The sequence below is a fragment of the Taeniopygia guttata genome, chromosome 4 (genome assembly GCF_048771995.1).
Source record: "Taeniopygia guttata chromosome 4, bTaeGut7.mat, whole genome shotgun sequence".
In the NCBI taxonomy this organism is placed as follows: Eukaryota; Metazoa; Chordata; class Aves; order Passeriformes; family Estrildidae; genus Taeniopygia; species Taeniopygia guttata.
The window spans coordinates 11,971,232-11,987,313 of record NC_133028.1 but is presented as its reverse complement, the minus strand read 5'-3'; the positions used below and the strand labels follow the sequence as shown (position 1 = coordinate 11,987,313).

The 16,082-nt window shown below is 38.5% G+C and overlaps 1 protein-coding gene across 13 annotated transcripts in view; it reads right to left on the bottom strand.

Moving 5' to 3' along the window:
• The window catches only part of PPP2R2C (protein phosphatase 2 regulatory subunit Bgamma), a 190,717-nt gene that overhangs the window by 51,547 nt on the left and 123,088 nt on the right, over nt 1-16,082 (bottom strand). For all 13 annotated transcript variants that reach the window (XM_072927983.1, XM_072927984.1, XM_072927982.1 and 10 more), the window contains 2 exons: nt 3,702-3,799; nt 2,955-3,120 (listed from right to left, as the gene is read on the bottom strand). In XM_072927983.1, coding sequence (XP_072784084.1) covers nt 2,955-3,120; nt 3,702-3,799 — 264 coding nt within the window. The remainder of the gene's footprint in view (nt 1-2,954; nt 3,121-3,701; nt 3,800-16,082) is intronic.

Below are 16,082 nucleotides of genomic sequence, written 5' to 3'. Positions count from 1 at the left end.
TTCAAAATCAATCCCTCCATTACTCATTTTGTACTCTTATGTATCTCTTAATTATATTGATATGCTAATATACAAGCAAAAAAAAAAATCACAATACAATTACAGTCAATCTACAGAACAAGAAGTTAGTTCAAATTGCAACTAAAAAGCTCCTTTTAAATATTCAATAAATTTCATTTGTATTGTGTATCATGTTAATTAATTACTAAAAATATACATAGGTCATATAATGCCCTTGGATGATCTATTACATGTAAATAGTGCATTCCTGCTGATCTAGTAAGAAAATTATAAATACAGCAATTGCAAAATGAATTATAATAAAAAACAGAAACAATTTTCCATTGTTATATTTTATTGCTATTAATAAATCTACCTCTTTCCTGAGTGAAAACTGTTTTATTAGGATATAAGGTTATCATGTATTGGTTTTCTTCTCCTTTATCCACTTCTGGACTTAAAATACTCCTTAGAAGTTTTAAGTACGCTTATATTTTGCAAAATATAGAAAAAATAGAATCATCATTATGAGGTTAAGCATTCAGTTTCAAAGGTGTTATGAAGTTAAAATTAATTAATATCTGGATAAGCAGTCTGAAATCCTCAGATGAAAGAATCTGTATAAATTCTGATCTACATTATGTAGCTCACATTGAAAGTGGCCCAAATACATTCTGGTACAAAAGATACCAATGAATCATAATAAGTTGTTATTATTACACTACTAAATCAGTTCATTTTACAGTGAAAACTACAAATTTGCTAACTGCAAGCACTGCAAATCCACAGTGGGATTTGAATGCCTTGGTGATTTCCTTCTGTCTCCATTAATTAAGATGCCACAATCAAAGCTTAGCTGATAATGTGAACTGGAAGGGAACCAAGATTGACTCTGGGAGAGGTGACCTGTGCAGAAACAACTCCACACAAAAGTTCTCCTTAGACTGAAAGAAACAGATTTGGGCAGGTGCAGACCTGCCAAGTCTCATATACAGAGGGCTGGATTTAGACTGACTCTCCCCTCATGTTCCTGAACAGCAGGATGCTCCTTCCAGCACATTCAGCAGGCATTGTCCACCTGAGCACGTGGAAAGGATGCTGTTTGACAGTTCTCATTTTTCTGCAAAAACCATGCATTAGATCCTAAATTACCAGAGAGCAAAACATCAAAAATTGCATTAAAATAGCAGGCTTGGAATTCAGTAAATAAAAAACAGTACTCAAGATATTTCTACAATCTGTCCAATATGAGCATGTGTGACAGGTAGTGCCTGCAAGTTAGGAAACATATTATTATCCCTTTTTATAGGCATGGAATTGATATATATTGTCAAAGGCTTCTCCCAGCTAATCTGTGAGACAGTGAATAATTGAACGTGGGCTGTCTGTACCCTGAAGCTAAAACCATCTTTAAGAATATGCCAGGAGGTGAATCTTGAGACTTCAACCCTGCTGTGCCTGGAGGCTAGGAATCCTCCTTGGCACATGCAAATGTTTTGCAATTCAAAGCCAAAATCCAAGGCTTGTGCCAGTGGAACCATTTCTGTCCTCCTCAGCATGAAGGGGTCTGCTGAGGTGCTCCAAAACTAAGGGGGAGAAGCAGAGGCCAAAGTATTTTTCCAGATCCTAGGCTTGCTCACTCTTGGTGGAAACTGGATTAACTACAGCAGCACTAGGGCTGATTATTTCTTCCTTTCTCCCCTCTCAAACCAGAAAACTCATGTAGCAGTCTATTATCTATAACTGTAAAAGCTGAAAATCTGAGGATTCAGCTGTATTCCTCTGTGTTTCTAAAAACAAACTTTAAAATGAAAAGAGAGAGGTTTTACTTTAAATAATCTGCTTTTGTATCACACGTTCAGAAGAAGCTGTTCTTAGTTTCTGAGGAAGGTGAGGCATATTTTGACCAAGGGAGAAGAATAGAAATAAACTCCCAGACTTCATAAGGTGACTTATCATTAAATTAGCATAAAACACCTCTCTGTAACAGGTATGTTTCATTTTGAATAAGTAACAGTAACCCCAAAATTCCAAGGCAACTGTAGGTAAAGCAAACTACAAAATACTAAAAAATTATCATCTACTTTGAATTAATGTAAACATTATTTAATGTTATATATTTCAACACAAAGAAATCATTTTATATTGTGTCAGTTCCCAAAGATGAGATTACCCTATTTTTTATCAGCAACTCCCAATTATACTCAAATTTCTAGAACAAAAAAATTATTTTCTGATAACCATTAGATCTAAAATTTAAAACCATTTTTGTGATATTTTGTGTTATGCATCACCTGCAATAATAAAGTTTGTGGGTGTCTAACTGCTTCCTAAATTCCACCTATTCATGTTAGGTTACATTCAGTTTTTTCCCCTTATTTCATATGTGAATACCCCCACTTGGTAGTAATACTTCCTTCTTTCATCAATAGGCTTTAGACATGTCAGAAACATGAGTCAGTATCAATACCCTAGTATTATTCCTCCTGTCTTCCCAAGATTTGTGTACCTCTTTTAAACTTAAATAAACTATTCTGATGATAATGAATGAAAAGAAAAATAAATTAATCTCTCTCACTTCCTTCAGCTACACATCTACAAATAATAAAAGTTATGACAAATACAGCAGAAAAAATTCTAAATTTCCCATGAACACAAGCTGCTGAGTAAGGTGATGCCTTTGTCACAAGATCTATGGATAGCACTGCACATTAATAGAAAACTGGATAGTTCTTTAAATGTCTATGAATAATCAATTGGAAAAACCTCATGATTCTATGAATAAAATATACAAACAACAGATACCAGAGGCAGCATGACAGTCTTGGTAAACTCTGAAAGAGGAAATTACTAAAACAGTAGATTAAAATGAGCAAATATATATGTCAGCACTAAAACACACAGAGCAAATATTACAAATACTGCCATGTCCTGCATACTCTCATCAATCTTACCATTTGTTGATAGAAGTGAGTGAGCTGCATTTTGCTGTGGTAACCACTTGATCTTGTTGATTTTTTCTTCTATCTCCAAGCTCTTCAAATAATCAAATTCAGGTTCATGGCTCTGGAAAGTGCTGTAAACATTGTACTCCCCCTGATTGTAAGGCTCATTTTTACTCTATGGAGAATAAAAACAACAGAAATGTTATTTATGACAGCAATATGTCTTCATCTCTTAGAAGAGGTGTATACACAGCCTTATAAATATAAAAATATTGAACATTTACTTTAATTTCTCATTTAAAACATTATATTGACAGATTTGTTTCAGTAAGAATGACATTTCCTGTGAACATTGAAACACAATATTAGAATTTTGGAAGAAATGGCAGCTAGTCAGGAAAGACAGTGCAGATTAACAGAATTTACAAGTGGAACATAAAGGTAAGTGAAGGTATTGTTTTAAATGGAATCGGGTTCCCTCACCAGGCAAAAGCTATTTAAACAAGGCAGAAGTAAAACAGAAATAACCTTCTTTTTTCTTATATGAGAATTTTGGAGCTTTGAAGCATTTTTTTTAGGACAGCAAACTTATGAGTTAGAAGTCCATACCCTATTTCATTTCCTCTCTGAACAGGTGACACTGTTTTACTGAATCTTGAGATTATAAACAAGTTTGTTAATTCAATTCAAATAAAGTGTTAAAAATTCAGCCAGGTTTTATCAGGCTATTAAGGATGATACTGGCAACCCACATACCTCAGGTTCCCTTTGGAATATAACAACTCGACCCCCCTTGTCACCAGTAGCCAGCAGTTCTCCAGTGTGGTTGAACTCAACTGTAGAAATAATATCAGCTGGAGGAAGAAAGAGAAAAAAGGCAGATTTTAGAGTGCTGCTACAACACAAATTCACTAGAAATATCAGGCACTCCACAAAAAAATGCAACAAATGAGGGATTTGAAGGAATACAGATGAATTCACTAATGCAAACAGGCTGCATGCCATTACAATCTAATGAAACAAGTGCAAACATTAAAGAGGCAAATTTGTGTTTCCAGCACATCTGCAGTTTGGGGGAGAAGAAGCTCTCTGGAGAGGTTATGCTTCAAGAAGAGCCATCTTGGGTGGCTACAAAGGGTTTTTTTCAGTACTGGCAAAGAAAATAGCTGGCCTACTGCTATATGCTCTAGCAAGGACCAATAAAACATCAGTTCTCTTGCATGTATTATTTATTCTATGAGCTTTCTGGTGATTTTAACATGACCCCCAGCACTAGTTTTCTCAAATATGTACTGGAATCAAAAGCAAAGTATGTGCAGCCTGTCTTACCACTGAGGAATGAAGGCAAAACCAGAACTGTTCACTGTGCAGTGCTGGCAAGAGCCCATCCTAAACCACTGTTTTCAAAAAATCATTTCAGCACTGTAAAAATGTGCCATCAGAAGACAAAAATAATCTCAGTCTCTCTTTTCCTTATTTTCAACGACTGCCTTCCCTAAGCAATTTCATCAGCTTAAACAAGAAACCTCATCAAAACCTGAGGGCAGTCTTGAGCTCAAATTACTACACATCAGGATGAGAGGGAGAAAGAGGCTGGAGGAGCTAAAGAACTGGTTCTCCTGTTTGAATGAGAGTACATCCTCGAATCATAATCCACAGTTAATCCTACGCTATTAGCATAATTTGAATTAAAATGCCTAGTGCAGTAGTAAATTAAGAAACCATCATATATACAATCACAGGCAAACGCAGAGTATTACTCAGAGATTGCATATATGAATCCTCTATAATGATCAGTATTCACTCATCAGAAATATGGGCCAGATTTTAGAAGCATCAGTATTTAGGAGCTCCCCTTTAGGCATCAAAAGCTGCAGTTCCCAAACACGTTCATCATCCATCAGTTTATAGTGAGAACAATGAAGTGACAGTGGGCTAAGCTCTTTTGAGAACCTAGCCCCAGATGAGTTCACAGAAATTCAAAGGAATTGAAATAACAAGTGGATGTACCATTTACTTGATACATTTTATGAATTGAAAACATCTGTTCCTATTATTCTTTTAATAAACTAGCAGTTTGGTGTTAGAAAGCTTCTGTTGCCAGTAGCTCTCATCAGCAACACAGCCATCCAAAAGCCAGATTCTTACTCAAACATTATAAACTATTTACCATCTAAAAAAGGAAAACTTTGTTCCAATCACAGTAAAGAAAAATATCTTTTCATTTTTTAAACAAATCTTCACCATCAAATTCTTCTAAATCAAACCCATATTCCTCCATTTTTTTCCTCCACTACTCCAATATACAAAGGAAGAAAGGGGAACCAAAAATGGATGTGTAGACTTTGAGAAAAATGGCACATGAAGACTTAAAAGTATTTTTGGTCTGAACCCAAAGCTTCTCAAAGGTAATGGTATTTGATTTTTATGTGGACTTCCACAGACTGCATACTTCCTAGATAGTAACTACAAAAGCCTGAGACTTACCAAAGTATAGGAGAAGGACCGAGACTCTGGTTATGTTTCATGATGCTCAGGTTTGCAATGGGTTCAGCTCGATGTCAAAAATAAAAAGGGTTGTTTACTAAAATCTAAAAATCTACTAAACTTTTCTGGCATGTAATGTTCATTCAGACTGCTTTCAGTTGAAGAACGCTTCTTGGCTATTTTCTCCTTACCCTGCAGAATTCAGTAGGTGCAGTCACCTGCTTATAAAATAATAGCTGCATGATTTTACCCATTCAAAGCTGTATCTCACCCCAATCACAGACAAAGAACTGCAGAGGCCTCACACTGATACGCCTTTTAAACTCTGCCTTAAGTATGCAATGGGCAAGAAGGGCAAGTGCAGAGGGAGAAATGCAGCATTAAAATATGTGTGTATGTATGTGTATGAGTCACGTACCGAGACTTTCTCAACTGGTCACAAAAGAATAAGATAAGGTAACTGCAAAAGGAATGAATGGCATTTGGATATATATGTGTGAATGCACTTGCTATTGGCCTGGAATAATTCCACAACATCACCAAATATTCTCCTCTACAATGGCAGTGTAGAGGCATAAATATATTGCACTTTACAGAGGGCATCTGTCTTTGCCCAGTAAAGTCCACAGCAGTATTTGCACATAATAATTGAACCAAGATTGTAATAAAACAGCTCTGTGTTTTCTTATTACATTTGTCATTAAAATATCATGCACAGTTAAATGATTATTGTTGAAAGAAAAGGACTGTGGGCAGTGTGCAACAATGTTGTTCTGAAGCAAAATTCTCACCCCCTCCCAAGGTGTATGTTCCAGATCCATCTCCCCTTTTTATTAGAAAAACTAACCCTGAGCTGGAAACTACCTATCATTTATAAATTAACTTGTTCTGAAAAAGAGTAGATCCAATATTATGACCTTATAGGCTATGTAGCTTGTTGGTAAAAATTATCCTTGAATTGGAAAATCAGTTTTATTGATCCTGTAAATAACAGCTGAAAACAACAGTAATCTGTCCCCTGCACAGATACCACCGCCCCACCTCCCCCACAAACATATCCAGAATATCTGTTCATTCACGCCGTTTCTTACAAAGGGTTAGCCAGGCTGGCTCTTCCTAAAACAGAGGTAAGGACAGAATCAATCAACAAACCCCTTCATACTCTTCTGCAAGACATTCCCTCATATATTTATTAATGCTGTAGCAACATCAGCCACTACTGTCCCAATCCCACAGACTCTCCCACTGCAGAGTGGCCCCCTGAGCACACAGAGCAATTAATTCCCAGATTTCAGCCTCTCAAGGATATATAAATACACCACAATAGAAAAGCTGATGAATTTGCATGTACAGTAAGCCCTTGGCAGAGGATGGTAGAGATGAAAGACTCCTTCCAGCCTTCTCCTACTCTATACCTTCCATATCTCTGCTGGCAGTGCCAAGCTTTGCACTGACGATTAGGATTATCAGAGACAGAGATAATTTACCTATTAAGAATAATTATGGGTAACCTCAATGCCAAACGCTTACAATCAAACTGTAAATCCCATCTTTTAGAGAACATTAATCTTCCTACTCCAATTTTAAATTTTCCATTTTTTCTATGAAGAAATATATATAAACTTGTATTTAAAAGTCAAGATATTCAATATTTTCCCTCAATATACAGGTGCTGACTGAGAAAAGCACACCCAAAACTTTCAAAAGATGAAAATATTGCAGGGGCATAAACACCTGATTATCTGGTGTTATACGATTATATGGTCCACATCCAGTCACAGCAAATGTCCCAGTATGTAAAATGCATTACAGACTTGAATCCCAAAACTTATTTTACATATTCACAGAAAGATACGACATTACACAGAAAGATATCACATTACTTTACAGCTTAAACTGACAAGAAGCTTTTCCTGATCCAGCTTGTGAAGTATTTAATTTACTGACTCCTAGTCAACCCTGCCCTTTCACACCTCACTAATTCCTCTGCAGATTCACAATTTACACTCCTTAAATGTTCTTAATGGCTATGCTGTTAATGGCTGCTGCCTAGCTAGATATATTCAGGTTTTGTGATAGATCTAAGTCAATCACTGTACCTCTGGGCACATCAGGGTAAACAAGCTGGTTGTACTGTTCTTTCCACAACTTCGTGAGTATTGTTCCAGCATGGACACAGGCAAATGAGCCCTCCAGCAGCCCTCCCTCAGGCTGAGCGCAGGGATTAAGGCCAAGTTAACTTTGGCCTTTATTTCACACCATTACATACTTTTCTATGTTCACCTTCTAGCCTCTTACAGCTTTATTTAAAGGAATAAGCTATTAAAAACCATACAGAACACCAACAGGTCCGAATACCTCCACGATGAATTAGAAAAGCCTTATCTATATATTCAATCTTCCTATCATTTTGGTGCACTCAAGTGTAATAGTATGCAATTTTCCACCTAATATGCAGTCAGTGAAACTAAGTCTCAACAAACTTACACATCTTCATACAGTCTTTTGGTCAGAAACTTCAAGCAACTCGAAGAAAAGCTCAACTGTAATTTCTATGTGTTATTTTTATTAAAAGTTTCTACCTTTCTGGAACCATTCATCAGAAGACTGTGGTGGTTGGGTTTTTATTTTCGGGGGGTTTTTTGGTGGGTTTTGTTTGTTTGTTTGCTTTCGTGGGTTTTTTTTGGGGTTTTTTTTGGTTTTTTGTTTTGTTTTGGTTTGGTTTTTTGGGGGGTTTTGGTGGTTTTTCTTTTTGTTTGGTTTTTTTTTTTTTTTTTTTTGCTTCAGAAGATCGGGGCGCAAAGAAAAATTTGTAATTATTTCATCCAGCACATGCTGGATGCATGCAGCTTTTTGAACAGCACAGCAAGTTTTGAGGGCAATCATCATGCAACAGTACAGGGAAAAGAAGATCAGAGAATATAATCTTCAACTGAATTCCACTGTAATCCTGATAGAGAATTAAAGGATTTGGAATGGGCCAGAACACTGGAATTAACAACAGTACTCTTCTCTAAGAAAAAAGCTGTGAAATCCTACCAGCCAGAACAGGTCAGACTTGGCATTAGTATCACACCCACAGCAGTCAGCACAGCAACACAGCCAGCCTGAGCTGACTGAATCAACATCTGGGTCAGGTTTTTGTTGTGTGTGTTCCCAGTGGCTAGCAGGCAATCTTGTAGTTTACGTTATTTCAACCAAGTTCTGACCTGGCCTAACCTTGGTTTGTGAAATCCAATAAGATCACAGCACAATCTGGCATGGCTGCAAGCAATGTTCAGTCATACTGATACAGGAGTCCCTGAGGAGAATAATCTGGAAGAAACAACAAAGGAGCTTGCAACAAAGAGAACCATAAAACAAAAGGACAAATGGCAAATAAAAGAGGAGCAGTATTACAGTATCTCGAATGAAGGGACAGCCAATACAAAGAGCTGTGCTGTCAGAATTTAGTCTAGACTAAGAAAGAAAAAAAAGTAGGAAGTGAAAAAAATAAATGGAAAAAAAGGCCTGCTACCTTTTTAAAAGCTGGAGTTTCAAAGGTTTCCTCAAACAGATAGACAATAAAGTATGTAAAACCTCAAATGTATGAAGGTCTTCTTTTCTGAAATAGCTGACAGAAAGATCTTTGACAACTGAAAAATTTCCTGCTTGAAGTAGCAGTCTTTGTAAAGTGCATTCACTTTGGGCCACAGTAGTATTATTCACCATCTTGAATCCAGAGATTGTAGGGCATTAGAAGCATCCTCAAAGTTCAAGCAAGCATAATGCAAACTCTCCCACACCACACCATCCACCTTCACTGGGTCAAATACTTAACACCCATAACCAACACACCAGAAAGCCAACTCCACACTTGGACACACAAGACACAGCATCATAGAATCACAATCATCAAGGCTGGAAGAGACCTTAAAGATCATCAAGTCTAACCACCAACCCAACAGTACCATTGTAACCTCTAAACCACATCACCCAGATACAGGTTCCTTGTCCTACATGCAAATTGCCTGATCACCTCTCCAAGGCACCAAAACAACACAAGTTATGTGCACAAGATGAGGAAAATAAGAAAAAGGAGAGCACAAGGATGCATGAGATGGCAAGAGAAGGACAGAGCATGCAAATATTAGAAAAGCATGATGAAGGATGCAAAAGAGCACATCTGAGAAACTATATGGACATATGAGAGCTTAAGAAAGCATGAAAGAGTACAAGGAAATGCTACAACAGAAAAGGGGTAGTTTGAAAAGAGGGATCTATCTGCCCCTTCACTCCTAGGATTATTTGTCATGCTGGCAAGACTTTAATTTTGCTTTTTTCCTCATTTATTATAGCTTTAAAGTCTGATGAGTTTGTGCTGAAAAATGGCAAATGTTTGCTCCATATTAGATGTAGGGACAAGGCAAAACACGACACGAAACTGATTTTGGCCAAGGCAAACTTTGAACACAGATGCTGCTAACAGTGGAAAACCTTGAGGGATCACTGAAACAAGGTGATCAATTTAAATGAAATCCAGAGATGGGTGTCCGCGACACTTCACGCAGTTATTTCGTTAACTGCCACCTTGCCTAGCTTCTTTGCTAACAAAGGCAAATACATTAAAGGCAAAAACCAAACAGCCCAGTTAATCTTGTCATGCAAGAACAAGGTTTATCAGGCTAAATATCACCTTTTTTCCTAAGTGCAACCTCTTCCTGACATGAAATCCAAACCCACACAGCTGAATGCTGACCAGGTCTTGAAAGGCTTCTTGAACATGACCACTTCAGCTAGGTATGACAGTAAATAAAAGTTAAAAAACCCAAAGAATGGAAGCAACAGATTTTTCTTACTTCAAATCCTGGCAAGCACTGTGCTAATCTCTCCCTTTTCTTCATCTTTAATCTCCAACTTTTGGATTTTACAAATGCTACACATACAAACCTGCATCAGGCTTAGGTGACCATGAGACCAGTATGAGACTTCCGAGTTTCACAAGCCCATGCATCCCTATCCAAGAAAAACACCTTTCCATGCAGAACATCTGAACATATATTCAATACTCACTCAAAGAGAAAATTCACTTGAAACAGAGTCTAAAACAACCAAACCCAAAGTCTTTAGCCTTCTATGAGTACTTAGGACCTCTGTGATTTATTCTTTCTAGCCTGGAGATTTAATGGAGTTGGGTTTTTCCTCCACTATTTTTGTATGTGTTTATTTTAAGAGCCTAGAAAAATTTTTCAACAGCTTTTTAATCACATGCTAATTTCTAGCTGTATTTCTCAAATTAGAAAAATCAACTATTAGAGCACAGTCAATGTAGAAAAGAAATACTTACAGGACAAATATGTAAAGTAGATTATCTGGATTCAGTGTTCTATGCTAAAACAACACTTCATACTCAACACAAGTCACTGAGATTCAGTGTTTCATAAACTGACCCTCCCACATATGTACTCCTCATTCAAAAGCTCAAAGCCCTTATTCCAGAGGTTCTGTCACCCATCTCCCACCTGCAGAGTACAAGACCTCCAGGAAAAGAGGCCCAAGAGACTTGACCTTCTGCCCACTGAGGTAAATGCAAAGTATCCCACCGCTTAAGTAGTAAATAAGGTCAGGGAACATTTGTCAGATGTAGCGTAGCTGAAAATCAGGACACATTTCTCAAAAAAATTGGCTGAAGTTTTCATGCACTTCACTGTCTTCATGTTCAAGGTGACCCGATTAGACCAGCAAGGTTGCAAAGGCAGAAAGGATAATTAACATTCATATTTTCCTTTCACATTATTAACATTATCCTTGCTGAAGTCACCAGGTGCACCGCTTTGTGCCTTCTTAATCTGAAGCTCGCAGTGGACTGATAAAAAGCTTCCTGTGATTACTTTTAATGCCTATTTAGGGCCCCAATAGTGGCAGGCACTGCACCCCTGCAGTCCCCGAGCATTTTCTCTGTGCTGTGAGCCTGCAGCCCTCCCTGAGCACTAACAGGCAACACAGGGGCTGCTCCAGCCCTGCTTCCAGCAGTACCTCAGCCCCTGGGGATGCCAAATAGGACAACAGCAATCCCTCCATCCTGTTCAGCCTGGACAAGACCAAAAAAAAAAAAAAAGATCAGAAAGCCTTTTGCTCTCAGTAAATTGCAGCCATTTGGTAACTCTGCTTGTATCTGTTCTTACAAGCAATGCTTAAAACTAAGGAAACACTGGAGATCAATATCTATTTTAGCATAAAGATATGCAAAGAAAGCTTCTAAATTTCACAATCCCTCAAATCTTCTTCACAGCTTACACTGTGTAACACATGCTAGTCATTTACTCTTCTGAGATTTCGGGGCAGTGTGGGGGGAGAGGTAAAAAAAAAAAGGAAAAACAAAATTGCAGCCAGATCTTTCTTTCTTTGTTGACAGATGAGACCCTCATCTAAGCAAAGGACTCAGTAACAGGCTTGAAACACTCTGCTTGATAAACATGCACATATTTAGAAAATGTGCCAGTCCACTCCTCTTACCAACCCACGCTGAAGGACAAAAGAGAAAAAAATTGCCATGGGCATTTACAATTTCCAGAGGGAGGTTTAAACTGGTACCCACAGAAGGAAGCCTGCCTGAGCTGGGAGCTGCTGCTCTGCTCCGTGTTGCTTCCCAGCGAGGAGCTGCACAGCCTGGCTGCCAGCTACAGACAGATTAGAAATGGTGCTGCCAAGTGGTAAAAATGCTAGGCAACGGGGTTTTGTGGAGAGCACAGAAAGACCTTGAACCTCGCCCTTCATTTCAGAGCAAATATAAGCCAAAAATGGGAAGTGCACAAATTATTAATATATACTAATTCTACTTTTATTGTCGGAAGTGATTGTGCTTTTGCATAATAATTGCAATGGTCTACAATAAGAAAGCATCAAGTTTTGCTACAAGCCTATTCTAAAACAAAGACAAAAAAAAATCCCACTCATATTTAGAATTTTAAAGGGGAAGAATTAATTAACATATCAAAGACTAATAAAAAATCATCCAAAACTTAAAATACAATTCTCAACAACCAGATTCCATGTGAATGTTATATCCATATATTGCATAAAATTTCAAAAGAATTTCACTGCCAGCTGGTTCTGAACTTTTCTTTTCCCCCTCCTCCTTAACTGAGCAATTAAATTCTAGAAGCAAAGCTCTCAGTAATTCTGTCACAGCAGTTCTCATGTTCAAAGCACTTTCTGGGTATTAAACTCCACAGCAGCCCAAGGAAGTCAGCAAAGAAATGTCAGCATTCCCCTTTTACACAAAAGAAAAAAAATGAAACAGATCCTCCAGAGTTTTTATCCAAGATCAGAGAACCAGTTTTGATTATACACATACTGAGGGACAGATAATCCATGCTGTGGCTTAGCAAAACATTTCTATTTAATAAAGCCCTTAATCACCTGTCTAGAGACTTAAATGTTCCTATATTCAGCTCAAATGAGTATGCATGTTGCTAAATGAATATACTGATGGAGTCCCAACAAACAAAGCCTCACAACAGCATACACCTAGGGAGAAAAAGCCCAGTGAGCAGGCTTTTGGGTGAAGCAAGGGGAAAATAATCTTAAAAATCATGAAGGGCTGAACTGGAGCTGGACTAGAGCCAGAGTTTCTAAGCACAGAGCAAGCAATAACAAGGCAAGCAGAAACACAACAGCCTTATCTGTGCTAGCAAATGAAGAGCACCAGGATGTTCCTGGGTTTTGCAGTGCTATGATTCACACTGTTAAATTGATAAAGAGAGGACCTTGAGAGGCTTTTGGCTGTAATAAATTGCTCCCCCCAGACACCACTCTGGCATGGCTCAGAGGCTACAAGACAGGGCCACTTCTCAACAAGCAGCTCACACAAGGCCACCATGGTTTGGAAGCTGCAGAATGTCACCCCTGTGGCATGGGCCTCTCTCTGTGCCAGGTGGTCCTGGGGCTCCCAAACATCCAGTTTGCCCAGGCAGATGTACTTGTGAGTGAGTGCTGCTCACAGGAATCAGTGTGGCACACACACAGTAACATTCACACTCTGCTATGCCAGATTATATTAGGGTTTCCTCCGCAGCTGGCAGAGGTTGGGGTTTCCCAGCATATACAGCGGGCTCTGGAGCTGCAGAACTAGCACAAGGAAAACAAACTGTGTTTGCTTTCTCAGTTGTAACCCAAAAGGGTGGATGGCAGTGTTTAAATCTTCTCATCAGAGACTCTGACTACAGCATCCAAATAAACTGTATTCAAATACCATGAGCAACAGACAGCTCTAACTCACACATCACTAGACATCTCTGTGATTCCCAGCAGTGGACCAGCAAGCTAAGGTCACACACAGGGCTTGCTGCCTACCATGGGAGCTCCATGCCAAGCCATGTAGATACTCATCTAACATTAGCATCTGTTTGCTTGGCAGGCTCCAAAAGCAATTCAGCTGACAACTCTGAATTTGCCTCTGGGTCTGTCACAAGATCATATAACTCTGGGACTTCTGGGAATGCCTAATACTTCTTTGATGAAGATCATGCATATCGTAATATATTAGCTTCATTCTAAGCCTCCCTTGAAATCAGTGTTTGTGACCTCTCAGAATTATTCAGGTTGTGTGGCTGGTTTAAGTGTGTAAACTAAAGCCAAGTTCAAAGATCGTGCAAATAGCTCTTGTTTCCATCAAGATCTCTTCAGCAAGTTTACATGATGATCCCAAGAAGATGAAAAGCAGATTTTTCAGTGTTAATATGGGTTGCTGTTACTGATAGAAGATCAAAGTCTGCTCCCAAGCTTGTCTAAGATGAACAGGATAACTGTATCACCCTACTGCTTTAAGGTTTGGTATGCATGTGAAAATGATACTAAAAAAAGACTTACACAACTTCACATTGGTCTAAAAGCTCGTTTCATAAGATTCAGTTCATAAAAGGCCAAAGTCTTTATTTTTTACCTATCTATATATATATACAAATACACAAAGGTATGTATCCAGCTGAATAAATGTGAGGAAAGATGGGATTGCTCACATGCTTAAAATTAAAAGCATGCTAAATCACCCTATTATGTCAGGAAATAGATGAACTCTTGGCCCTGAAACATTGAATTCTAGACAGCTGCAGTGTGAAAACCCAATGTTAAATTTGCCCTCAGGTTTAAATGCATTGTATTTCTATAATTACTCACTTCAAAAAATTACTTAAAGAGAAGAAGACACTAAAAATCAATGCACCTTTCCCCAGTCTGTGTCTGATAAAGAAACTTAAAAAACTGTTAACAGCCTCAGGAAATAAACATCCCTGTTTTGGGATATTCCCAATGGACATCAATTACATAACAGGTCTAGAGCAGCAATTATTACAAATGCTATGGACAATGTCTAAAACAGGAACCATTTGCTGGTCAGGCAGTTTCTGTTTTTTTTTTTGTTTTGTTTTGTTTTTTTTTTAATTTTTATTTCTGAATGTAGCAGCATGCAGGGAACCCAGTCATTACGCAAAACAGCCCTAAAAACTCTTTCCAGTCTAATAATGCAATATTACAAGTGGGAAATCAGACCATGCCCACTGTGTTTACAGCTATGGAACAGACTTCAAAGCTTCAAACTTATGTTTTAACACTGAGCAAAATCAGTCCTTCTTCATCAAAAGGTAAAATGCAAAATGTAATTTTTTTAATCCTATCTGCTAAAACTAAAAAGTTAAAACCAGAATCATCTGGAAAAATAAACATCACTAATCAGTTTTCTGTCTCCTGTACAAAAACAGACCTGAAGGAATTTCCTTAGGAGATTCCCGAACCAGGGGGGCTTCAAAGCAAATGGTGGTGGCTCACAAATCTGCAGGCGCCTTCCCCAAGGCCATGCCTCCTGAAGCCATATTGCTTGAGAATGCTAATTTGCAGCCCACACAGATAACATTTAGACACCTAAGCCCTTGATAGTAGGGCAAGGCTTCCAAACTCCCCTAATATCCTTGAAGCTGTGCCTCACAATCATCTTTGGCTGTTAAAACACAGTCCACAGTAATTACTGCTGTGCTCTCAAGGTAGAGCAGCCTTTGCTGCAATACAGCAGTTCTGGGACATGAGGCCAACTGAAGCCTCAAGTCTATTTTAGTCCCACTATAATTATAAATTATGGATATGTAGTTGAGATGCTTGTGAATTGTTTGCATGAGGGTGTATTTATGCACTGCAGAGGAACACTGCAGAGGAATATCTGAGCTTGATCTGACTGAACTGGCATCAGAGCCAAAGTAACAGCAGCACGACGCTGTGCCCGAGCCATCACTGCTGTCAGGGCTCACTGCCTGTTCAGAGCTAACAACAAAACATACCTTTTCAGCATCCTCCATTAAGCAATGCTGACACATCCATTAAATACAGAATGAAGAGAACAGGTGTTGACAGGTTTCTCCAAGGCAAAACAGAGGAGAAACACACTGGTTAGCTGTTCAAAGGACCATGATAAGGGAAAAGTATCATCACCCAAGTCAGAACCACAGAGTAGATGCTGGTAAATTTGCCAAAGCCTAGTTGAGTGGAGAGAGACATTACCTTACCCATGCCTGCACCAGCTCACAGCTGCCATCAGGCCTCACACTGCACAGTGAAGAGGACAGATGCAGACCCTGTCACCATTTCCTAACCCTGGAAGAAGTTGGCTCTCTACAACAATGT